This window comes from Macaca mulatta, chromosome 17, assembly GCF_049350105.2.
Source record: "Macaca mulatta isolate MMU2019108-1 chromosome 17, T2T-MMU8v2.0, whole genome shotgun sequence".
NCBI lineage: Eukaryota > Metazoa > Chordata > Mammalia > Primates > Cercopithecidae > Macaca > Macaca mulatta.
Window position 1 is genome coordinate 31,461,626 of NC_133422.1, and position 26,962 is coordinate 31,488,587.

Genomic DNA, 26,962 nt, shown 5'->3' on the forward strand with positions numbered 1-26,962 from the left:
ATAATGATTCCCTGTGGACACAGGGCTAACCACTGTTTATAATGAAAAGATTACGTCCCTTCAGAGTTCTCCCAGGGCTTAGGTGACATTGGTTGTGAGCAGGAGTAGTGGATTTCAAAACAATACACCTAAATTACTCTAAGAACAAATATTTCTTTTAACTTCACTTACAATTTTATACAAAAGCAGAAGTTACTGAAGGTTACTTATCCTTCATATTTACTACCATCTTCTTACCCCAACCCCCATGTCTGTTTGTAATTAAAGGAAGCTTGTTAAGTAAGCTCCCCACTTAGTGCTTGGAACAAGAGAATAGTGTGTGTTGGGAGTTGGGGAACTGCTTGTGTGAAATATTTCTCTCTTCTGGGTTTAAAACTTAGTCTTTGCTGCCAATCTGTTAACAGATAGTTTGTAAATCAAGTAGAAGAAAAAATATAAATTAGCTTTCTAATAAATCTGAAATTACAAATGTGAAACAAAGCAGGGAATAAATACTTGACCAAAAATGTATAAGTAAGTGGGTGTTGGGGGATCATAATTTTTAAATATCTCTTGATTATTTTGGTATGAAAGTTCTGTTTCAAAGTTCTTCAAAATAATGCCTAATGTTCCTAAGTACTGTGTTCCAAATATATGTAAATACAAGATGGAAACTGTGAAATATATGCCTTCAAAAAAGAAAAAAAAACCCTGACATTTTATCTGTATATATTTAATAGATTTATAAAGAACATGTGTAACAAATACCAATATAGATGTACCAGCAAGGAAGATTTAGAACATATAACTATGTGGCAGGGTTGGAAAGAACATAATTCTTTCCCAGAAGGGGTGCGGGGAACTATACCTAATCAGCTACCAGTTACAAAATAACTAAGTCATTTCTCATCAAAATACGTCTCTACTGCATATTGTGGTTGATACATTTTCCATGTTTTTTGTTTATGAAGATTATCCAATTCATTTCTTTGTAGATAAAGCCTAAGAATAGAAAACAAATTATTACATTTTATTTTGGGGCTAACTGAAAAGCCATACAGTAGGCACCCTTGTTAGAGCTTGAAGAAACAAACAAAAAAAAGACTTCCTCACCATGAATAGAACCTTAGCCCGTTTTCTGTGTCTCAGTTGGCTCCTTCCACCTTTTCAGTGAGACTTAAAAATACCTTAATCTTCAGCAACACATCAGTAACACGTGCTACTGATTCTTTTAACGTTGCTTTTTATGGAATTAATGACATCTAGGTTTAATAAAATATCTAAATTTCTATATGTGACAGAAATCAGTCTGATTAGACATATATCAAAACCCAATAATAAAGTACTATATCTATTTTAATTTATGCCTGAGGTTGCAATTTTTTGAATTTTTGCAATCAGCCCTTGGCAACGACCTTGAGCAGTAGGATATAAATAAATCCTACATGCTTAGCATTCCAATAATAGAACACTAGGCATAAATTAGTTAACCTATTTATGCCTAGTGTTCTAAAGGACAGAAATTGGCATTTTTGGCTAAACAACAATCTCATAATGAACAAAAAGCTTTACCAATAGTATATAAATATAAATATTACAGAAATTTTTAGAAATGTATATAAAAGTGAGAATAAAGGTGATCTAAGTTATTACTTCTCCAAAATGAACATGGTGTTTCAAAGGAAAAGAACTGTATCCTCTAGCAAGAATCACTTTTGAGGAGCAGCAACAAATGAAGCTCCACCTAGCTCTCACATTTGAGGGACTCTGCTCATGTTAGGAGTCAAAGCTTATTGTTTGTATGCATCCAGGAAACAAATTTGTAAAAAATTTCCAGTCCAAAGTTCACTCTATCAAAAACTATTAAATGTGTATGCAATACAAGTGTGTAGAAAAGAGGTTTAATTTCCCGTTGCCTTACTGGACTTAAGGAGTTATTAGATCCAGCTCAGAGCTGAAGAAAAGACTAGGACTGGTTATAACAATAACTACCAATTCATGCCACGTGCAATCATAGCCACTTCCTCAACTCTGACCTGAAGCATTTTAAAAATATTTTCTCTTTTTGTATTGAAAAGTATGGTCGATACAAAAAAAATCTCAATTTTTCACCACCACAGAAAAAATGCTACTTAAAGTGGAGAACTTCTAGACTGAGAAATAAGTTTCCAAATATGGCAGAAGGTTTTCTGGGAACAATAATCTCCAAATCCAATTAATAGTTTTTTCTTTTTTTTTTTTCTTTCTTTAGACAGAGTCTCACTCTGTCACCCAAGCTGGAGTGCAGTGGTGTGACCTCGGCTCACTGCAATCTCTGCTTCCTGGATTCAAGCGATTCTACAGCCTCAGCCTCCCGAGTAGCTGGGATTACAGGCATGCGCCACCACACCTGGCTAATTTTTGTTATTTTTAGTAGCCAACACGGTTTTACCATGTTGACCAGGCTGGTCTCAAACTCCCAATCTCAGGTGATCTGCCCACCTCAGCTTCCCAAAGTGCTTGGATTACAGGCATGAGCCACCATGCCCAGCCTCCAATTAATAGTTTTTAAGAAAGTTTTCCCAATTCAGTTATTAGAAAGCCATGTTTAAATGGGAGACTATCAATTGATGATTTTTTAGCTGTATTTCTTAATACTTATTGTGTCTTGTAACTTCTCCTAGATGTAAGTGTGTCAGTCAGCTTTTCAGCTAGCTGAAGCCTCCCTAGGTCCTCCCTTACTTTAGCACAAAATTTGGTGGTGGTTCGTCATTGGTAAATCGGCACCTACTGAGGACCTGAATGTTGAAGGTACTGAGCAGATTCATATTGAACTTCTGTGGAAGGAATTTACTACCACACTTAAGATCTGATTATAATACTCTTGAACTCATAACACAGTCCTATGCCATGGACCTTGAGGACACTGCAACAGGTAGTCTCAAGAACAACTGTATTTTTAAAATAACAATCATAAAATGAGTAAGGCAATGAACTAAGGTGGCTCAAGGATTTTTTGTTTTCTATAAATTAAGCTTATGACAACCAGCAAAAGAATTGCCATTACACCTTATACACAGACACTGAAGATTAGGTTGTTTCTATGGGTTGATATTATATCCATACCTGTTATTTTGTATTAAAGATGTGTTAAACCAGAAGAAAAAAGGGTAGTTGTGATAGTATTTAGGAAAATCCTAAAAAGAAAAAAAATTTTTTTAAAAGTAAAATTGATGCCAAGAACTAATCATTCCAAAGAAATTAAAGTTTCTTCCTTTATTCCTTTATATATATATCAAATAATTATAACCATTCAATATGTAGCATTCTTCATCCTATAACAATACACTCAAGACACAAAGGAGGAGGCTTAAGAAAATGCTATTGCTTTCTCTTGCTGTTTCTATCAAAATTTTCAAGGAATACTATATTTTCCATGACAGATATTTAAATGCTGATATTTGAATCTGGTTTAGATAGTGCTAAACAGAATCTACTAAGGACCGATGCTTATATATACTCAAGTATTTTGTAGTGAATTCTTACAATTTTTTTTGTTGCCTCAGCATCCCTTTTAAATATAAATTGCACTTTCTGATATCAGAAGCAGGGCTCAGTCACCCTTGACAGTTTCCAGTTCACCTCCTCCCAGTTTCTCAATGTGACTGATCCCAATATCTACCTTATACAACCTTCTGCTGGTGACTGCTTCATTGCGGGACAGCTAGATATAACCACCCCACAGACCCCCATACTCTGCATGGACCGTGTGGATATATCAGTGACCACCTCTCAGTCACAGCATGACTCCATGGAACTCATGACTGCTTGCATTAAACCCACCGATTAGACCTCCCCACAGGAAACCTGCTCAGGTAACACCTTACTTCCCAATAAAGGCTTCCACTCTCAGGTCCCTCCCTCTTTCTCGCTCTTGCTCCCCACCCATCAGTTGAGCACAGGTCTCCTGCATGGCTGCCCCTTGGAGTTAGCCCTGTGAGGTGTGCTGCCCTCTTCGCTTTAGAATTAACAAAAAACTGCTTTGGTTATTTCATGTGTTGTATTGTGCTGCCTTCTCTGTGTTTCACCCAACTGAGTCACCCAAACCTAACTCTCTTTCCAGTCAGTGCTCCCAGCTACTCAGGAGGGTGAGGTGGGAGGATTGCTTGAGCCCAGGAGGTGAAGCCACAGTTAGCTATGGTCACGCCACTGCACTCCAGCCTGGGTGACAGAGTGAGACTCTGTCTCAATTTTTAATATTAAAAATGATACAAAACAAAATGTAACCACTGCTATGCAGTAAAACATACCTTTGATTTTTTAGCATCTTGGCTTGTATTTTTTTTTTTGTATTTATTTTGTATTTTTTGGATTTGTGAATTAATACATGTAAATTTAGAAACATTTAGAAAATGTACAATTTAGAAAAAACAAATGAACAAAAATTATTCAAATTACATATGTTCTTTTAAAAAATTTGTTATAGATCTGATGTATTGTTTTTCTCCCCCTTCCTCTATGGGATGACATTTATCATCTCCCTTGTTGGGAACCGTAGTAAAGGAAACCTTAAATAAAACCATTCAAAAGTTCAGACAAGAACAATGGCAGAGGCCATTTCTTGATTACTCACCGAAGAGGAAACTTGCACTTTCACATCATCATACAGAGGTGGACAGTTGAACACATCAATTATTACCCTGTCTGTTTCAGTGTCATGAAATACCTGTGAATGAACACATGGAATTCGGAACTATAAACCTAGCTAATGATAACAATGAAGTTCCTTTTCACTTATCCAGACTTCCTATATTTATCAAGTACTTTTGGTCTCACAGACCAATCACTACATGTATAAATAATTATTAATGATCTTTTCTAGTTGCAACACTGTTGTTTATATGTATGTGTGTAGTGTATGTATGTGTGTGTGTGTGTGTATATATATATATATATATATATTTTTTTTTTTTTTGAGACGGTCTTACTGTCACCCAGGCTGGAGTGCAGTGGTGTGATCTCAGCTCACTGCAACCTCTGTCTCCCAGGTTCAAGTGATTCTCATGCCTCATCCTCCTGAGTAGCTGGGACTATAGGCGCATGCCACCACACCCAGCTAGTTTTTGCACTTTTAGTAGAGATGGGGTTTTGCTATATTGGCCAGGCTGGTCCCAAACTCCAGGCCTCAAGTGATCTGCCCACCTGGGCCTCCCAAAGTGCTGGGATTACAGAGGTGAGCCACCACACCTGGCCTGTTGTTTATGATTTTTAAAGGCCAACATGTTTGAGGGTTATCATGAAGCACTTTTCAAAAGTGTCTCACTTTTCAGAAGTATTGAATTTTCTATTAGACATTAATCAGTTAAATATTATTATTTAATGTGTGTCATTTGATTTTCATACATTAGGACCTCTTTTGAGAATATGTTAAGAAGCTCAATTTTAAAGCTACCCTCGACATTCAAAAAATAATGCTTAACTCTGGCTTTTTATTTACTAAATTAAAAAAAATAACAACGGGGGTCTGTAACACTTGGGGGGGTGGGGTCCCCCTGATCATCATGTTTTATTAGAACTCTTGTGTCTGTCAGTGGGATCTTTGGACTTGACCATTACAGGCTGCAGATGGAGGAGTGACCAAAGATAGTTCACGTTTTGGAATGAATGACTTTGAAGACACACTATTTCTTTGACTCACTCTCATATAAATAATGGCACCCACAGTGAGAAGGGTCTATGCTAGGCCCTGTGAAAAACACAAAAGAAGGTGCAGACTCTTTTGGTCCCTTCAGGGAGCTGTACACATAAGAAACAATCGTAGAATACTATGTAACTCTCAATCTGTATGATGAAGACTGGGTGTGCTCTCATGCACCATTGAGGGCTAGTTAACAGGAAGTGCAGAAAATTTCATTGAGGAGGCAGAAATTGAATTGGGCATGAAACGGTTTAGATAAATGAAGAAGAGCTCTGAAAATAGAATCTAGTTCATACAGATGGAAAAAGACCAGCAATAACGCAAAGTAGAAGTTAGAAAAACAACAAAAAAGGTCAGGCAGTGTGGCTCATGCCTATAATCCCAGCACTCTGTGAGGCTGAGATGGAAGGGTTGCTTGAGCTCAAGAGTTTGAGACCACCCTGGGTAACATAGCAAGATCCAGCTTCTACAAAAAATTTTTAAAAATTGGGGGATTGCTTGAGCTCGGGAAGTTGAGGCTCCAGGGAGCCTTGATCGCGCCACTGCACTACAGCCTCGGACAGAATGGGACCCTGACTCAAGGAAAGACAAAGAAAGGAAGGAAGGAAGAAAGGAAAGAAATAACCAACTAACTAACTAAATAACTTAGAGTTGTGTTCCAAGAGCCAAAGGGGATGACCCAGTTTATTTGGAATGGAGTCTGCTGGTCAAGCTACTGATAAAAATAAGCTCAGGTATGTTAGGTCTATTATATCTTAAGAGCTCAAGAGCCAAGGAAATAAGAGTGAAGCTGCTGAAGAATATCATGGTGTATTTCCTATGTGACAAAGAGGCCTGATAATTATCACATATAACATTTATTTAGTGATTTATAGTTCACAAAGCAACTTCATACATATTATCTAATTTAATTCCCGTAATACTTGAGGTGTGATATTTATTTTACAGGTAAGGATGTTGAGCCAAAGGTGTTAACTGGCTCTGACCATGGGCATGCAGTGTGTCTTCTGCTCTACATACTTTTCACAATGAGAGCAACATTTCAGTACGCGTATTTCAGGATTCCATACATCGCATTCTATAAGGAGCAAGAAAGGCAAGGAGACCATTGTAGAAATCTAGGCATGAGCAAATGAGGTTCCGGACAGTTAGTGGCAGTGAGAACAGAAAGGAAGGCGAGCATAGAAAAATTTCAAAGGCATCATCAACAGGGATTGATGCCTAACTGGATTTAGGGAGCCAAGGCAAAGAGAATCAAAGCCCAAGGCCTGAGTGGGAGAATGCTGGTGCCATTTGCAGAAGCAGATAAAGCTCCTTGATAATTCAGACTGGCTACTGCATTTCAGTTGGAGTGCAAACTGTTCATGTTGCAGCTCTTGCATCTACAACTCAGTGGGCGACTATAAATATCTCTTCAGTAAATGAACAAATAATAGTTTAAGTAAGGGAAATGGGTGATTCTTTAACCAAGAATAAAGCATTTGCTAAGAACAGGAAGCCAAGGATAAGGCCTGGGTGAATGCCCTCAGTTGGGAGAGGCCAAAAAAAGTGGGTGCAGTGCAGAGAGTGAGGGAATAGGATTAGTAATAAAAGAATTTGAGACAAAGGCCTGGGTAGGAATTCTAAAAGTTTATGGTTATTAGACCCATGAAGGAAGCTTTATTGTTTCAGAAAAGGTATGTAGTTTTAGGCATTTCTTCACTGTAGGAAAACATTGACTACCAGGTCCCTTTTGCTTTGGATAAAGAGATTCCTCCCCAATTCATTCCTCCTTGCATTGTTTCTCATAGGGTCAACCCCACAGAACCTCTGACTTAGAACAATCACTTGGGACACTGCTAAGTCTATAGATTCCTGGCCCCCATTCCAGATTTCCTGAATCTTACTTTAGGGTACAACCCAGGAATGTAAATCTTTACAAGCTTCTCAGTGGTTTTCATGCACACTAACATTTTAGAATCAGTGCTATATAATAAAAGATAAAATGACCGAGAAGAAGAGAATATGGCTAAAAATGACCAGATATGTAAATTAAAATCCTTAATACATTCCTGGGAACATGCTCAGCATTTGTGGAAAAGTGAAAGGCAAAGCAACACTGAACAGAAATACATTCTGGAAAGTACCCTAAAAAAACTGTTTTGAACAAACAGGTTAATTTACCTCTGGTTTGCATTCAAATCCAGTGACACCACAACGGTAACCAGAAAGCATCATGGAATCTCTTTATGGTAAGTGATAGTTTAGGGAGGTCAACATTGCTGGTTTGACATTCAGCCTTAAAACAAACATCAGATTTTTTCAGTTCACATGTTTTCTCTTACCCGACAATTGTTTAAGGAAGTACAGGAAAAGACAATCTTTTTCTTCATTACTATTTGGACTTTTAGATCATATCCATCGCCTGTTCCAACACCTAAATGAAATTAAAAAGTTAGGCTGGTTAGCGCGAAGATCAAAATGTCTTGCCAATTAACATCATGGATTAAAAAGAGAAAAAATTAGCTGGGCACGGTGGCTCATGCCTGTAATCCTAACACTTTGGGAGGCTAGGCAGGTGGATCACTTGAGGTCAGGAGTTCGAGACCAGCCTGATCAACATGGTGAAACTCTGTCTCTACTAAAAATACACAAAAATTAGCCCAGTGTGGTGGTGCATGCCTGTAGTCCCAGCTACTTGGGAGGCTGAGGCAGGAGAATCGCTTGAACCTGGGAGGTGGAGGTTGAAGTGAGTCGAGATCGCACCACTGCACTCCAGCCTGGACCACAGAGTGAGACTTAGAGCAAGACTCTGTCTCATATATATATATGGGAAGGTGACTTGACACCTTTCTTGCTAATGTCTTGCTTTCTTCAAACTTCTAATCATAATGATTCTTAATAAGAAATACTGTGGTCTAAATTACTTTGGCCCTACTTTAAGTCTAGTTCCTGATGCAATCTCTATAAAAACACAGGTTATATCAAATTCCCATGGTATTCTGTATATATTTACAGACAAAGGCTCTTTTGCCCTTTTTTTTTTTTTCAATTCAAATGACCTACTCACTTCCTTAGCATTTCCTCAAAGACTGTTTCTCAGGCTCCAATTAATTTTTTATTGCTTTCCTCTCAACTCTACATTATTTTTAATTTAAATATGCACAAAACTAAAAGTAGAGAATTAAATATTCTAATAAACGAGTGTATTAATTATTCTTGATTGATCATCTCCTATGCTGTTTGTCTTCTTTTCATTTAATTTTGTTTTCACTAACACCATGATATTCATTTGTCATTAGAAATCACAGTTTCTTGCCTCAGTTCCCTCTTTCCCATTCCAGGTGCAGAACTTCTTTCTATTGATGTCCACCAGAAATCAGTGAAATGTAGAACAAAACTCAGGAGGCTAAAAATACTAGGCTGTCTGTGTGGACACCAGCAGCCCGGCACCATGGCACCTGTAACGCCCAGCACTGGCACCACCTCAGGTCCACATGCTGGCTGTTATAAGAGGTTTGCTTTAGGGGTTCAGATGCATCGCCACCCTGCTACCTCTCTGGCAGTGGGAGTGGTGAGACCCCATCCCCTCCACACAGACACATCCTGCTTTCCCACCTCTACTGAGTGTAAGCTGTGCAGGGGAAGCAAGGTTGGTGATGGAGAAATGGACATGGAAATGGGGGCCAGTTTCTCTCTGCACTTTCTTTCTCAAGTCCCAGAGGTGTACATCTGACCAATTTCCCTGCCTCCCTGGGCAACAGTGCATCCCAGCTTTATCTCTCTGCTTACATTCTGGAAGCAGGCAAATAGCTCTCATGATGTTTATATGGATTTTTACAACTGGTAATACTCGGTAACAGCTAGGGGGGTGAAAGATACCTCCATAGAGCCCCACTTTCTCCCAACCCTTTCCATTTCCATGTAGATTCAGGCAGGGAGGACCTAAGTGCTCCTCTTAGGAGGCTTATCTTGACCCCCAGCACTGTGGCTGGGAGTGAGAGCCACAAGGTATGGGAGTGGCTGGGAGTGAGAGGGTTACAGATGGAGGACAGAAGGGAAAAGAGAGAGCCCAGGGGGATGAGAAAAAAATATGCCTCTGAAAGAAGGTGAGAAAATGATATGATATGGAGACACCTCCGCCAAGACAAACTCTGAACTAGAGGTGGTTATGAGAAATAACCAGTCTTGAAGGCACAGGGGTCCTCCTCCTCCCTCATCAGAAGCTCACTCTGCCCTGAAAAGTCCACTCTGGGTTGCGAACAGAGGAGCAAAGAGAACAGGAGAGATGGGAGGGTGATGAAGTCCCCCAAATTGGTGCTGGAAAAGAAAAAGTGAAGAACATCTAAGGGCTGGCAATCAATGGGCAATTAAGAAGGAATTTATGCATGAGGATATGTAAAAAGACAGGTATGAGTTAGGATCATCTGTATATATAACAATGAGCAAAACCCTCCCAGAGTGGGAACCTTGGCCCTCCTGCCCAATTCTTCAATTTTACATAAACACTTACCATGAATCGAATAAATAACGAATCTTTTTATAAACAGTGTCTTTCTTGGAGGGAGATTCCAGTTGTAGCTATGTTTCACTTGTGCAAAATATCCAACATATCTATTCTGAAAAGCAACAGAAGCCTTACTTTAAGTGGAGATGAAAAGTTTAAAGTCAGCATTCTTATTTTTTCTTTTCTTTCTTTTTTTTTTTTTAATTGCATAAAGGTTAGGGGCAGTAAATAATTAAGGAAACATTTACTGGATGCCATTATATTACTAGACATTTTGAGGGATGCTGCCTCACCACTATCTACCTTGGGGGGAAAATACTGAATTAAGTGCGATGGGGAAGTAACAAGGATGGAGCCGGGTCTTGTTGACAGGCTGCTTATGGTTGAGAGGGCAACTAATCAGAACCAACAACAAAACAGTTACAGCATTGGCAGTGTGCAGATAGAAGCTTAGTTGTGACTGAGTTAGAGGAAGGTTTGTGGTGTAGTGAAGAGCAGGTTCCTGGGCATGAGAGAATGGTATATGTGAAAACTCAAGGGGAATACCTCCATACCTCAGAAGCAGGTTTCCTGTCATTCTTCTTTTGTTCCTGACAGCTAGAATTTTTTCGCTTTCCATTTCCCCAATTCTGTTTTCACAAGGAAGCCCTGGAATTCCCTTAGCCTTGTCCTTTGCCTAGGGCAAGCTGTTCACAATGGCTGTCCTTGAATCTATCTTCAAGGGGTTGAAGACCTTTGGTACTGAATCAACTGGTTCAGAACTCAAAAGGTGGCCAGGCTGGTGGCTCACACCTGTGATCCCAGCACTTTGGGAGGCCAAGGTGGGCAGATTACTTGAGGTCAGGGGTTCGAGACCAGCCTGGCCAACAGGGTGAAACCCTGTCTCTACTAAAACTACAAAAAGTAGCCATGCGTGGTGGTGGGCACCTGTAATCCCAGCTACTCGGGAGTATGAGGCAGGAGAATTGCTTGAACCCAGGAGTTCGAGGTTGCAGTGAGCTGAGACTGCACCACTGCACTTCAGTTGGGGTGACAGACTGAGATTCTGTCTCCAAAAAAAAAAAAAAAAAAAAAGTTCATGGACTCTTCCATACCCATTGAGAACTGTTCATAGAAGTCACAAACTGCCATACTTTCCTTTAGAAAGGGCCAGTCATGAGGAAGGCTCATGAAAGTTCTTAACTTAGGAGTAGATGTAGTCAGTAGAAGGGCCCACAATGCAGGATCAGAATGTGATGGTGTCTGAGAATCACCACCAGACACAGAGGGCACTCTGTCCTGAGGTCTTGCCAACACAGCTCTCAAACATGCAGCTGAGACCATGTGTTGCCCTGTCAGTGAATCAGAAGAGATTCAGTTGCAGCCTTTGGTGTGCTAGTTCTGGACTAAAGTTCGAGACACTACACATGACTACAGAAGAGGTGCGGATGGGGAGATGTGTGGGGAGAGTTGTTGGGGGAGCTCCATCTAACATCTCCTTGGCTCCTGCCACCAGATTCTACACCTTCCCCTAAAGGCTGTAACCTGCCAGGGCCCTCAAGCTGCTTTTGCTCCCATGCTTCTTTCTCCTGCAACTAAAACAACATGGACTGGTAGTAGAAATTAATACAACCAACCCATAGGAGGCACTCACTACAAACAAAGAAGATATTATGAGGAAAGGGTGGAAAGATGGGTAAGCCATGGGTCTTGCCTTTAAAGAGGATACAGAAGTTACCACTTCAAATAGCTAGAGAATAATGCAAAGTGATGTAGTCCCTAAGAGAAACACAAAGGGCTTTAAGAACTGAAAAAGCAAGAAACTACTTGAGGCTGGGAAGGGAAAATGACTATAGGAAAAGGGGCATGAGCAATGGCACGACGGAATCAAGTGTCCATGGGCTGGGAAACAGCACACAGTCTAAATGTGTTAGAGTGTGGGATGTGTACATGCACAGAGTGGAAGAAAAGGTTGGAAAAGTCAAACTGGATCCTGAGTGCCAGGTTGAAACATTTAGTTTATTGCTATTGGCAGTGGGGACATATTCTGGATTTTGAGCATGGAAATGGCATGATTAGGGCTGCACTTCAGAAAATCCACACATTCCTTTTAGCTTAGGGTCTATGACTGTTCTTTGTTTGGTTTTGTTTTTGGCTTGGGAGTGGGAGAAAAGTATCAGTGGATAAGGCTGAGTTCATTTTTTTTTTTTTTTTTTGAGACGGAGTCTCGCTGTGTTGCCCAGGCTGGAGTGCAGTGGCCGGATCTCAGCTCACTGCAAGCTCCGCCTCCCGGGGTCATGCCATTCTCCTGCCTCAGCCTCCCGAGTAGCTGGGACTATAGGCGCCCGCCACCTCGCCTGGCTAGTTTTTTGTATTTTTTAGTAGAGATGAGGTTTCACCGTGTTAGCCAGGATGGTCTCGATCTCCTGACCTCGTGATCCACCCGTCTCGGCCTCCCAAAGTGCTGGGATTACAGGCTTGAGCCACCGCGCCCAGCCAGGCTGAGTTCTTTTGCCCAAACTAAACAGGGTCAGTAGTTACAGGGTTCTTCTAACAGGGCCAAGAGCACTTATTCAATTCCCACCACCTAAAGAAAAACTCATTTACAGCCACATCCAAATCTAGTTAAGAATTCCCAACGCACTCTCACTTCAGTTTGAGGGGCAGTATAGAAAAGGCAATATAAATGAGAAGCTGTGCACAGCATGGGCTTCAGAGTCTGACATCTAGATTTCTGTCCTTGGTTCAAAAGTTAATTTAGTTAATTTCTCTGAACCTCAATTTTCTAATTTATAAGATGAGAATCATAGTAGTGCCTACTCACGGAGTTACTGAGAATATTAAATGAGATAGTGAATGTAAAACTCTTAGAATGGTTCAGCAGACTCTAGAATGTTGTAAATGCTATAGGCTAAACATTCTGGTTTCTGCAGTAAACCAATTACAAGTAATAAAAAATGGCAAGAATCTATGAAGTAAAAGAGACTTAGGAGACATAGCAGCCAAATGAAATGTATGGATGTTGTTTGAATTCTGACTGAAACAAACTAAATTTTCAAAGATTTTAAGACAATTTTGGAAACAAACATGGACTAGAAATTTGATATTAAGGATTTTTTAAGGTGTAATATTTTAGATATGATAAAAGGTATTATGGGTTTTTTGTTATTTTAAGAGTACTTAGATATAATATTAAAATACTTGTGGGATAAAATGCCTGACAACTGAAATTTCCTTCCAAATAATCCAGGTGTAGGGAAAGCAAGAGTGGAAAGTGGAGTTGGGAGTGTGAGTAGAGTGGGAAAAGTATGGATGAAACGTGGCTGATTGCAGGCTGAAGTGATTATTGCAGTGAAGTGATGACTATACGGAGATATATTGTATGATTCTCTGGACTTTTGTATATAATTAAAATTTTCCATAACGAAATTATTTTTTTAAAAAAATAGAGTAACTGTATGTTTCATATAGGTGTTATGGGTTTTCAGTGAGATATGTAAAAGTGCGGTACTGTCTGGTGTATATAAAAGGGTTTTTGAAAAGTTTATTTCCCCTTTTCTTTCTCTTTTAAAATACACCTCCCCCACAACACACACACACACACACACACGCACGCACACGCACACGCACACGCACACGCACACGCACACGCACACAGGGGAGTCATCCAAAAACAGTCTTTGTGATGTTCTGCAAGGGTTGAATTGCCCTAGTAAGGATTTGTGGAAGACTTAGATCTTTTTTACATTGAAATCAAAGGCTAGTGATTTTAGATAAACTTCAGGGTCCTGGAGCTTTAGGTATTGGACCTTCCTGCTTTGGGAAAATAATCAACTCCTGAGCTCCATAAACAATAACCAGTATAGAATAGAACGCAGGTGCTCTGAGGAAAAGCCACACCCCCCAACGTGTGGCTGGCACCTGAAGCATGACCCTCAGCCTCAGGGAGGGACCAAGGCCTGTCGCAGGGCGCCCAAATGCTGCTGCCCGATCACCAAAGGAGAAGAGTCTAAAATGAAACCAAATAACAGGTGGCAATCTTAACCCACTCCCCTATAAAAGCTCCCCTTCTTAAAAAGAAAACTTACCTGAGAAGGAGTCTCTACTCCCTGATATTTAGTGCCATTGGTTTTATCTGTTCGCCGTTCTCCAAAATAGTACAAGCTTTCCTACAAAAAAGGAACCATGGTTCACCTGCACTCTTTCCTTTTCTATATTAGGTACCCTTAGTCTTTCTAAAACCACCTTCTTTCCTAAAGCCAGTGATTTTTTTTTTTTTTTCATGGAGTCTTGCTCTGTCACCCACACTAGAGTGTAGTGGCAGAATCTCACCTCACTGCAACCTCTGCCTCTTGGGTTCAATCCTGCCTCAGCCTCCTCAGTAGCTGAGACTACAGGCGTGTACCACACAAATGGCTAATTTTTTGTATTTTTAGTAGAGATGGGGGCTTTGCCATGTTGGCCAGGCTGGTCTCGAACTTCTGACTCAAGAGATCCACCTGCCTTAGCCTCCCAAAGTGCTGAGATTACAGGCATGAGCCAACGCACCCAGCCGCAGTGGTCTTTTGGTAAAGGCTACCCAAGTTACCAAAATTAACAAAGTCACGTCAAAGACTTCTCTCATTCAAGGTTTCGTAAAGACATAAAATTTTAGAGCTGGAAAGACCTTAGAAATCATCTGGTCCAACCCTTCTTTCCATCTTACAAATGAGAAGACCGAGACCAAAAGAAAACTACACAATCTGCCATGGAGATGCTGCAGCCAGTTAGAGGCAGCACAGACCTGGAATACAAGTCTCTGGTTCTCAGTCTAGGGCTCCATATCAGTGGCTTTCAAACTTTTCATTTTTTAAGTTGCAATCTACATTAATAAACCTAGGAAATGTGCACACACACACACACACCAATACTTAAACCTTTTGATATTTTCTATTCTGCTCTATTCCATTTTATTTTTAGTTTTAGTTTTTTGGTTTTGTCTTTTTTTTTTTGAGACAGAGTTTCGCTCTTGTTGCCCAGGCTGGAGTGCTATGGCCCGATCTCAGCTCACCATAACCTCCGCCTCCTGGGTTCAAGTGATTCTTCTGCCTCAGCCTCCTGAGTATCTGGGATTACAGGCATGCGCCACAACGCCCAGCTAATTTTGTATTTTTAGTAGAGACAGGGTTTCTCCATGTTGGCCGGGCCAGTCTCAAACTCCCAACCTTGGGTGATCCATCTGCCTCGGCCTCCCAAAGTGCTGGGATTACAGGTGTGAGACACCACGCCCGGCCAATTCCATTTTATTTTTAAGAGATGTTAGTCACAACCCAGCAACTTTATTTTACAACTCACTGATAAATCATGATCCATAGCTTGAAAAACACCATCCTAGAACATCCGTTTTCAAAATCTGTGTGTCTCAAATTAGAAAAACCAAAGGTGGTGGAATTAGAGTGCTGGTCATTGTGCATAACCACCACTTCTTCCCTAGACTGTAGGCCAAACAACTCGAGTGGAGCTGCTGGAAATCGTAGCATCTCACCAAGAAAATGGCAGAAGGAAAAATGACGGAGAACACTGCTTTAGGTGGAAACAGCCCACCTTGTCTTATCAGAAATTTCTAGAGGTCACAGATTCCACATGTGTTGACTAAGCAGAGATAGTTACATGCAGGAGAGGCTTTGAGTTGTGAAATCTTGCTTTTTATCTACCTAAGCGTTGTGAGGATGGTCAAGACCCTTTGGAGGATTTATCTAATTCAGCTTGATACTATTCTCATGAGGAAGGAAGAAGTCATGGTACTGGCAGGAGTAAGAGCAGGGCCAGGTGAGGTGAGGGAACTACTGTGATTACTGAATGTTTTTTGTATCTGTGTAACATGGCTTTACTCCCCTCACCTTAATCCTGCCCCATCAGGTCTTGTTTTTATTTAAAATGTTGATATTGTGTACCTCATAATTTTTTTGCATTAATTTTCATTTTTTAAATATTGCATTAAAAATCATTTATTTTAATTATTGCAATTTTTAGCATTCTCTTAAATTTTGCGTCTCATTGACCTCACTCTACTGCTGGCCCAAAGAGATTCTTAAGCCAGCTACTAACTAATGCATGTTAAACAAGGAAGTATCAAAAACAGACTTTTTAACAACCACTTCTCCAATTACAATTTCACTGAGCACCATGACTAAAATAATCATCTTAACATCCTACCCCTGATGTTTCAGAACTAGCAAACTCAGTCATCATAAGACAAAGTCTGTGGTAACATCTTTCATACCTCTGCAGTTAAAAATATTTCAGTGGCAATCAGGCAGGCACAAACCATAGTTCCAGTTCTTCCTAGAAAAGAAAAGAAGTTAGTTCAAGGGACATGCTTGGTGTAAAAATACACTCAAATATTCAACGGGTTCATTTTAAGTTGATTTTCTTTCTTTTTTGGGGGGGACAGTGTCTCGCTGTGTCACCCAGGCTGCAGTGCAGTGGCGTGATCTCAGCTCATTGCAATCTCTGCCCCACAGGTGGAAAATAAATTACATGTACGGTAAAAATATTTCTCACCACCTCTCCACGAAGGAACAAGATGAGATTTTTACAAAATCTATTCGAAAGCAATAATTCATGTCTTATATAAATTCTTTTGGATAATAGTAAAAAAGAAAAATTCCAACTCATTTAGTAACACTAATATAGCTGGTTCTAAAACTGCATAAATACAGTAGATGATTACACCAGTCTCACATATAAATGTAGATACAAAAATATATATTTTTTTTCAAAGTGAATTCAGCAATGTAGAAGCACCATGTATCAATACCAAGTGCCATTTCTCTTAAGAATGCAAGGATGCTTTTTTTCCAAGATGGCAGATTACAGGCTTTTAGCATGCCTCGGGCATTTGGAAATAGCAAGATAGTATATAAAGATCAACTCTGTAAGCTTTAACTCAAGAAAGAAACGACAACTCCCTGGAATAATGAAGGACACTCCAGATCCTTGGGAGGACAATGCAGGCAAACAGGTCTTGTGTGACAACATTCGACTGACAAAAGTGAATGAAGCCTCAGTATGTGCGAGAGGCAGACAGCATCCCTCTTTCCACTGGGGATCCAAGCAACCCGGACCCAGGAAGAGCACTGTTTCTCCCGAGTCCTGGAGCTAATTTAACGAGAGGCTTGGAGACTTTGTGAGGGAAAGACACAAGGAAAAGCTGCAGGCATTTTCCCAAACCTGGGCTGAGAGCAGGACAACACTGGGGAACCTTCCCCATCTGGCTCCACCCATCTTCCCCCCCCCCCAACCCGACCTAACCCCCGTTCCGCTAGGGCTTAGGAGGGAGCTCAGATTAATGTGTTCTCTAGGAATCAGCAACAGAGAGTTCCTCCCAATAAACAAGAATCAAGTATATAGCCAGCACCACCGGCCACAGCCAGCTCTTACCCATTGGCGCCATATACTGGCTTCTAGGTCAAACCACATACCCAATATAAAACCTGCTGATAGAAGTGCATACAGAAGCAATGCTGAAAGACCTACCTAGCATTGCTCTACAGTCACATCACCTAGGAAGGAAGGAAAGGGAAAGAAGAAAAATAATAATAATAATAATAATAATAATAATAATAATAATACAGGAAAGAAAAGAAAAAGAAAAAATCCTACCCACATAAAAACAATTAGAAAAATTAGAAATGCTAGCATCTCCAGATGAGAAGAAGCAGTACAAGAATTCTGACACCATGAAAAACCTGCATGTAGTGACACCACCAAAGGATCACACTAGCTCTCTGGCAATGCTTTCTACCAAAATGAAAACTCAGAAATGACAATAAAGAATTCAAAGCATGGGTTCCAAGGAAGCTCAATGAGATTCAAGGTTGAAATCACCAAAAGAAACTTCTAAATCAATTCAGCAAATGAAGGAAGAGATGAACATCTTAAAAAGAAATCAATCAGAACTTCTGGAAATAAAAAAACTCACTTAAGGATTTCAAAATACAATGGAAAGATTTATCAATAGACTGGACCAAGTAGAGGACATAATCTCAGAGACTGAAGACTGGTCTTTTGAACTAATGCAGTCAAACAAAAATAAAGAAAAAATATTTTTAAAAAGTGAAGAAAGTCTTTGAGAAATATGAGATTATGTGAAGTGACCAAACCTACAAATTTTTGTATTTTTAGTAGAGACGAGGTTTCTCCATGTTGGTCAGGCTGGTCTCGAACTCCTGACCTCAGGTAAACCACCTCTTCAGCCTCCCAAATTGCTGGGATTACAGATGTGAGCCACTGCGCCTGGCCTCAGAAATAAAAAACTTAAAGATAAATACAAAAGTCTCCTATGTTTGGAAATAAGGAAGTATGCTTCCACATAACTCATGGGTCAAAACAAAACACCAAGCACAGTGAAAACTGGAAAATAATTTGAACCCAGTAAAATGAAAATATTACATATGAAAATTTGTGGGATGAAGCTAAAGCAATTCTTAGAAGAAAATGTGTAGCCGTAAATGCTAAATAGAAAACAGAGTGGTCGACACTCTAAGAATTATTCATCTTAAGAAGTCAGGAAAAGAACAAATTAACCCAAGGAATACAGAAGAAAATACTAATATAATACTAATCGATGAAATAAAAAATAAATAATAGAGACCATCAGTAAGGCCAAAAATCTGTTACTTTTAAAAGACTAGTAAAATTGATAATTCCCTGGTGAGACTAATCAAAAGAAAAAAAGGGAGAAGGCACCAAGAAAGTAACGCAAGGAATAAAAAGGGAATGCCTCTGTAGACATTAAAATGATAAAATGATATTGTGAATAATTTGATGCCAAGACATTCGCAAACGTAGATTAAATGGACAAATGCTGGGAAAACTATAACCTACGAAAACGGGCTAAGGAAATAAAATTATAAAAAATTCTATAGGCCAGGCGCGGTGGCTTATGCCTGTAATCCCAGCATTTTGGGAGGCCGAGGCGGGCGGATCACGAGGTCAGCAGATCCAGACCATCCTGGCTAACACGGTGAAACCCCGTCCCTACTAAAAATACAAAAAACTAGCCAGGCGTGGTGGCGGGCACCTGTAGTCCCAGCTACTTGGGAGGCTGAGGCCAGAGAATGGCGTAAACCCAGGAAGCGGAGCTTGCAGTGAGCTGAGATCACGCCACTGCACTCCAGCCTGGGCGACTGAGCAAGACTCTGTCTCAAAAAAAAAAAAAAAAAAAAAAAAATTCTATATATGAAACTGAGCCATAATTTAAAAACTTCTCCCCAGAGGAAACTCTAGACCAATGTAGCTTCACTGGTGAATTTCACTGTACACTTAAGAAGAAAAAAAATTAGCATGCATAAATTCATCCAGGGAATAAAAACTGAGAAAATGAAATCTAACTCATTTCATGAAGCCAAGATTTGAAAAAACTATGAGAAAGGAAAATTATAACCAATCACACTGATGACATGAATTTGAAAATCCTAAACAAAATATTAACAAATAGAATCCAGGAATTTAATAATAAAATATTTTAATAATTAATAAAATAGTATAGCAAAACTCAATTGTATTTATTCCAGAAATATGTTGGTTTACCACTTAATCATGTAATTAACCACATTTATTTATCAGATAAATGGGAAAAATTATCATCTCAAAGATTCAGAAAAATCTGGAAAAATTCAACATCCATTCATTATTTAAAAAAAAAAAAAACCTCTCAGCAAACTAAAGACATTGTTTTTTCTTTTCTTTTTCTTTTTTCTTTTTTTTTTTTTTTGAGCAAATGTCTCACTCGGTCACCTAGGCTGGAGCGCAGTGGTGCGATCTTGGCTGACTGCAACCTCTGCCTCCTGAGTTCAAGCTCCTCTGGAGTAGCCGGTATTACAGGCATGCACCACCACACCTGGTTGTTTTTATTTTTTCGTAGAGACGGGATTAGAGACGGGGTTTCATCCTGTTGCCTAGGCTGGTCGGAAGTGATCGACCCCACTGGGCCTCCCAAAGTGCTGGGATTACAGGCATAAGCCATGGCGCCCGGCTGAGGAATTTCTTTTTCTTTTTTTTTGAGATGGAGTCTCGCTCTGTCGCCCAGGCTGGAGTGCAGTGGCGCGATCTAGGCTCACTGCAAGCTCCGCCTCCCGGGTTCACGCCATTCTCCTGCTTCAGCCTCCCGAGTAGCTGGGACCACAGGCGCCCACCACCACGCCCGGCTAATTTTTTGTATTTTCAGTAGAGACGGAGTTTCACCGTGTTAGCCAGGATGGTCTTGATCTCCTGACCTCGTGATCCGCCCGCCTCAGCCTCCCAAAGTGCTGGGATTACAGGCGTGAGCCACCGCGCCTGGCCTGAGGAATTTCTTAATCTGATAAATGGTAGCTAACACACACACACACACACACACACACACACACACGCTCCTAAAGCAATTGGAGAGACGCTGAAAGCTTTTCCTTTGAGAATAGAAGTGTACATTGATGGCTGCTATTGCCACTTCTAATTCTACACTGTACTGAAGGTTCTAGCCAGTGGTAGGGGAAAAACATGACTGAAAAGGAAAAAATACAATTTATTATTTTCACATGATATAATCATGTACTATAAAATCCAAAAGAATCTATAGATAATTTAGTAGAACTAATAAGTGAGTTTAGGCTGGGTACTGTGGCTCAGGCCTGTAATCCTAGCATTTTGGGAGGCGGAGGCTGAGGCTGGCAGATCACTTGAGCCCAAGAGTTTGAGAACAAACTCGGCAACATGGCAAAACCCTGTCTGTACAAAAAAATCAAAAAATTAGCTGGGCGTGGTGGCACCTGCCTGCAGTCCTAGCTACTTGGGAGGCTGATGTGGGAGGATTTCCTGAGCCCAGGGAGGTTGAAGCTGCAGTGAGCCATGATCGCGTCACTGCACTCCAGCCTGGGTGACAGAATGAGACCCTATCTCAAAAAAATAAAAAGTGAGTTTAGTCAAGTTGCGAATTACAAGATTGATAAATAAAATGAACTGCATTTAAATCAACATTTAGAAAATAAACACTTTAAAGGGATATCATTTCAATAACCACAACATATCAAATATGTAGGAATAAATCTCATCAAAAATATGCAAGCTTTCTACACAGAAAATAAGGAAACATTGTAAAGAGAAATGGAAGGAGACCTAACTGAATGAGAGAATTTCTCTTTTCATGGGTTGGATGAGTCAATATTGTAAAGATTCGATTCTCCCCAATCTATAGATTCAATGCAATTCCAAAAACATTTCTATCAGGTGTGTGTATTTAACTAGTTGATTCCAAAATTTATATGGAAATGTGTAGATGGCCTAAAATACACAAATAACTTTGAAGAAAAAGAAAAAGATGATTGTACTCACTTGACTGGAAATAAGGACTTATTAGAAAGCTACAGTAAGATGGTTGTGCTACTGGCACACAGGTGAAAAATCAGTGAACAGAATAGAAAGGTCAGAAACAGACTCATATTCTGCAGGGTAGTAAAGTAATGAAAATCTTCTCAACCAGTGTGCTGGAATAATTGGATAGCCATATATGGAAAAAGATGAAACCTAACCCCTTCCTCACACCATACTTATAAATCAATTTTAAAAGGAATGAACCTTCTAGAAGAAAATATAGTAGTAGAATGTCTTTAAACTCAAGGAAAATTTTCTTAATCAGGACACAAAAACACAAACTTTATAAAAGGAAAGCATAATACCTATGATGGTAATACAGCCAAGAACTTCTGTTAACCAAAAGATACTCCTAAGAGAGAGAAAAGGCAAATCACAGAGCAGAAAAGGTTTCTTGAAATACATATATGACCAAAAACAGAATGGAAATCAGAATACATAAAAAACTGCAAATCAAGAGAAAAGAGACAAATAATCCAGGAGAAAAATGGGTAAGAAAATTTAATAGTTACTTTACAAAAAAGGATATCCAAATACTTAATAATCTTAAGAAAACTTCCTCAATCTTATTAGTAATTACAGAAATACAAATGAACACCACCATAATATGCCATCACACAAACACCCAACGGCTAAAAATAAAAATACTCAGAATTGCAAGTATTGGGGAAGATATGGAACACTTCGAGTGTACAATACCAGTGGAGTGAAAATTGGTACAACTGTTTTAGAAATAGGTGACATTATCAAATAAAGTTCAAGATTAATTACCCTAAGACAGAACTATTTCAGTCTGAGGTATATACTCAACAAAAATATAGCCACATATGCAACAAGAAATGTGTATTTTTAAAAGCAGCATCATTGGGCCAGGCGCCGTGGCTTACCCCTGTAATACCCCCGTAAGCTCTTTGGGAGGCCGTGGTAGGCAGATCACTTGAGGTCTGGAGTTCGAGACCAGCCTGGCCAACATGGTGAAAGCCTGTCTCCACTAAAAATACAAAGCAGCCAGGCATGGTGGCAGGTGCCTGTAATCCCAGCTACTCCAGAGGCTGAGGGACAAGAATCGCTTGAACCTGGGAGGCTGAGGTTGCAGTGCAGCGAGATCGTACCACTGCACTCCACCCTGAGTGACAGAATGAGACTCCGTCCAAAAAAAAAAAGCAGCATTATTTATCATAGTAAAATTTGGAAACAACCCAAATGTAAAAGAAAAAAAAAAGAGATTCCATTTGCAGTCACAATTTGTGTAGGAATGAATTTTTGAAAATATATGCAAAGACATGATGAAGAAAATATAAAATATTATTAAAGAATGAACAAAATCAATCACATGTATAACTTAATATCACAAAGTTGTCAGTTCTCTCAAGTTAATCTATAAATTCAATGTAGTTCCAATGAAAATCCTAAACGTGTTTTATAATGGAACTTGACAAAATTATTTTAAAATTTAATGTATGAATAACGTTCCAAGAAGAGCAAGACAATTCTGCCTCTATCAAACTACAATATAAAGCTACAATAGTTACAAAAGTGTGATATAGAGAACTTAGAAACAATTTTGAATATTTGTAGAAAGTTGGTATATGATTGAGAGGAATTACAAATAAATGGAGAACAAAATAGCATGCAATTGATGGTGTTAGGACCATTGGCTACCTATATGAAAAAAAAAACTTCCCCCAAATTTCAATTAGATTAAAGACCCAAATATTAAAAATGCAACTTGAAGATTTTTGAAGAAATGTAGAATATCTTTACTACCTCAGTATAGGGGTGAATTTCCTAAACATGACAGAAAAACATGAAATACATACACACACATAGACTAACACATTTTACTATATTCAAAATTACAAACTTCTTTCCTGCACAATGTAATCCCAGCACTTTGGGAAGCTGAGGCGGGTGGAACATTTGAACTCCAGGAGTTTAAGACCAGTCTGGGCAATATAGGGAGACCCTGTCTATAAAAAAATACAAAAATTACCCAGGTGTGGTGGCGCATGTCTGTAATCCCACCTACTCAGAGGAGTTGAGGCGGGAGGATCACTTGAGTACAGGGTGATTGAGGCTGCAATGAGCCGAGATTGAGCCGTTCTACTCCAGTCTGGGTGACAGAACGAGACAGTGTCTCAAAACAAAACAAAAATTTACAAACTTTTATACGACAAAATAAATCACAATCAAATTAAAAAAAAACACACACAGTGGGAGAATATACTTGCAATATACTAAGAGAAATTGACATTCAGATTCTTTAAAGAACTCGTATAAATCAATAATAAAATATTTCTACTATCATGATACTACTGGTAACCTGCAGGCAGCAACCAATCAGAAGACAGCAAGACTAATACGAATGAACATTTTAAAAAAGAGGCTTCTCTGGTGCATACCAGCTGGATATTCTCTAAACAACCCCAAAAAATCAACAAAATATTAAGTGAACACTTACATTATGCAAACCCCTTCTCAGCAAAAGTTTTTAGAAAAAAGTCAAATTTCAAATCCTTCAAGCAAGGAATTAGCATTAGTTAATAGAAAACTGATGCTACTGCTTGATAATAACGTTTTAGTTTAAGCAATGTGAAATGGCCATTTTTAAACCAAAAGATGGTTAAAAAACTGGCAACTTCAAATGATTCAACCTCTATCTTCTTAATTTAACTATGGTATTGTAAATTGCCAGTTTATACAGAATATTCAAACCTGTAGAGCTAAACACTGAACCTGTATATTAACTAATGGGCTTGAAACTAGTTCTCAGTAAGACTAAAACTTCATTTTACTGAATTATATAAGTCAGTTTACAGTGTTATGTTTTCCTGGAATTTGATATAAAAATGGTTTTACAGCCCTCTAAGAATGTAATTCTTCATGTTTGTCAAAAATTGTGAAATATCCTTACATGATTATTCAAAGCCTAAACCTGAATGAGAAAATCTAACTGAACTTAAATTGTTTGGTTTTACAAGTGGCTTTTCTGCCCATTTTAACCCCACCAATATAAACTTCTTTGTATCATTACACTAGAAAAAGTCCAGTATAATTTTTGAAATAGCATCTCTGTGTTGTTCCCTTAATCTAAAAGATTCTCACCAAGTTTAAGAACAACCTTAAATAAAAACAGATATATTGACCAATGGAACAGAATAGAAAGCCCAGAATAAATCCACCCATTTTTCAGCTGATCTTCGACAAAGGTGCCAAGAATCCACGATGAGGAAAGGACAGTCTCTTCAACAAACAAAACTGGGGAAACTGGATAACCACTTGCGGAAGAATGAAATTGCACCCTATCTCATCCAGTATACAAAAATCAACTCAAAGTAAAGACTTAACTGTGAAACTTGAAATTGGAAAACTACTAGAAGAAAACATAGGGGAAAAGCTTCTTGACATTGGTCTGGGCCAAAATTTTTTGGATATGACTGAAAAGCATAGGCAAAAAAAGAAAAAATAGACAAATGACATTGTATCAAACTGAAAAGCTTTTGCACAGCAAAGGAAACAATTATAAAGAGACAACCTACAGAATGGGAGAAAATACCTGCAAAGCATATATTCCAGAACAGGGTAATTTAAAAAAAAAAAAAAAAAGAACTCAAGCAACACAATAGCAAGAGAACAAGTTACTTGCCTAAAAAATGGGCAAATAACCTGAAAAGATATTTCTCAAAAGAAGACATATGAATGGCCAAGAGGTATACGAAAAATGCTCAACATCATTAATCATCAGGAAAAGCAAATTAAAACCACAAAGAGATATCCTCATACCTGTTAGGATGGTGATTAACAAAAAGACAAAAGAAGAGTTGGTGAGGACGTAGAGAAAAGAGAACCCTCTTGTACACTGTTGGTGTGAGTGTAAATTAGTAGTTATTACGGAAAACAGCATGGGGATTCCTCAAAAAACTAAAAATAGAACTACCACATGATTTGGAGATTCCACTTCTGGGTATATATCCAAAGGAAATGAAATCTGCACTCCCATGTTCACTGCAGCCTTATTCATAATAGCTAAGCTATGGAGTCAATCTAAATGTCTGGATGAACGGATAAAGAATATCTGCTATATATAAATAAGAACATACTATTCAGCCTTAGAGGATATCCTATCACTTGAGATAATAAGGATGAAACTGGAGACCGTTATGTTAAGCGAAAGGAGCCAGGCATAGAAAGACAAATATTGGATGTCTCACTTATTTGTGGACTCTAAAAAAGTCAAATTCATAGAAGCAGAGAGTAGAATGGTGGTTACCAGGGGCTGGGGGGGAACAAAAAGGAGGGATTGTGGAGATGTCAGTTAAAGGATGCAAAATTTCAGTTAGACAGGAAGAACAAGTTCAGGAAATTTATTGTACAACATGGTGACCACAGTTAATAATAATATAGACTTGAAAATTACTGAAAGAGTGCAATTTAAATGTTCTCACCACAAAAAAGTAAAAAGTATGTGGAGTAATGCATATGTTAATTAGGTTGATTTAGCCATTTTACAATGTTTACATATATCAAAACATCATGTTGTATGCCATAAATATACTTTTTATTTGTTAATTTAAAAATAAAAATAGCAGCCTTAAATAAAAGTACTCTGACATTCCAAAATTAAAGACTTTGTATTTTGAGAGCTATAAACTGGCAAACGAAAAATAAAGATATCCAAATAGTAGAAAAACAAGGGAAAATATGCTCAACCCTCCTTAGTTCTTTTTTCTTTCCCTTCCTTATCCTCTCCCTATCTCCTACTCTTGTTCCTCTCCTCTTTCCTTTCTCCTTCCCTTCTTTCAGTCTTAGAGCTAATATTTTTAAATGCTAACAATTACTAATACTTAATAGCAACACATATCTTGTTCTTGTGCTTTACATGTATTTACATGTCTTTAGAACGGGAGGAATAAAAAGGAAAACGTTATTACCTTTGCCTCCTTTACAGTGAATCACTATGATGTTTTCAGGATCTTGAGCCAGCCACTCCTCTACTTCCTTGGAGAATGCTACCATCTCCCTGATTTCAAGTTTAGGATTTTTAGTTGAATTAAAATATTTTCAAAAAATCAAGCCCAATATATTTAGCCCCCTTCTGATAGTCAACGTAGCATAAAACTTACCATAGAGTGGGGACATTATGATCATCAATCATGATTCTACTGACCCTATTATGGAAGTGCTTAGGATCATAAGCTCTTTCACCTAAAATAAATAACATGTATGTCATATCTCTCTATATAATAACACAGTAAATGAAGTTATGAATCATATAAAATATCTTATTAGAAATTCCCTATCCATTTCAAAAGGAGCTTTCCAAGTTGCTCCTGCTGCTCTAAATAAAATAAACTTAAGGGTCTCAAAAACAGAAGGATAGTAGTGGATTATCCATCTCACGTCACCTAAACTCAACTTATTTTGGTTTAATAGGTGTAATTTTTAACTTT

General features: G+C 38.8%; 1 protein-coding gene across 1 annotated transcript; it reads right to left on the reverse strand.

The window, feature by feature from the left end:
- Positions 1-696: 696 nt before the first annotated feature.
- On the reverse strand, positions 697-26,711 carry LOC144336146 (phosphatidylinositol 3,4,5-trisphosphate 3-phosphatase TPTE2-like). The gene is made up of 9 exons (XM_077973850.1): positions 26,636-26,711; positions 26,444-26,532; positions 16,384-16,445; positions 14,210-14,290; positions 10,149-10,254; positions 7,981-8,072; positions 4,592-4,684; positions 3,085-3,155; positions 697-981 (listed from the first exon to the last, which is right to left on the reverse strand). The coding sequence occupies exons 1-9, from the start codon at positions 26,665-26,667 to the stop codon at positions 879-881; spliced, it is 729 nt and encodes a 242-aa protein (XP_077829976.1). The 5' UTR covers positions 26,668-26,711; the 3' UTR covers positions 697-878.
- Positions 26,712-26,962: the final 251 nt, after the last annotated feature.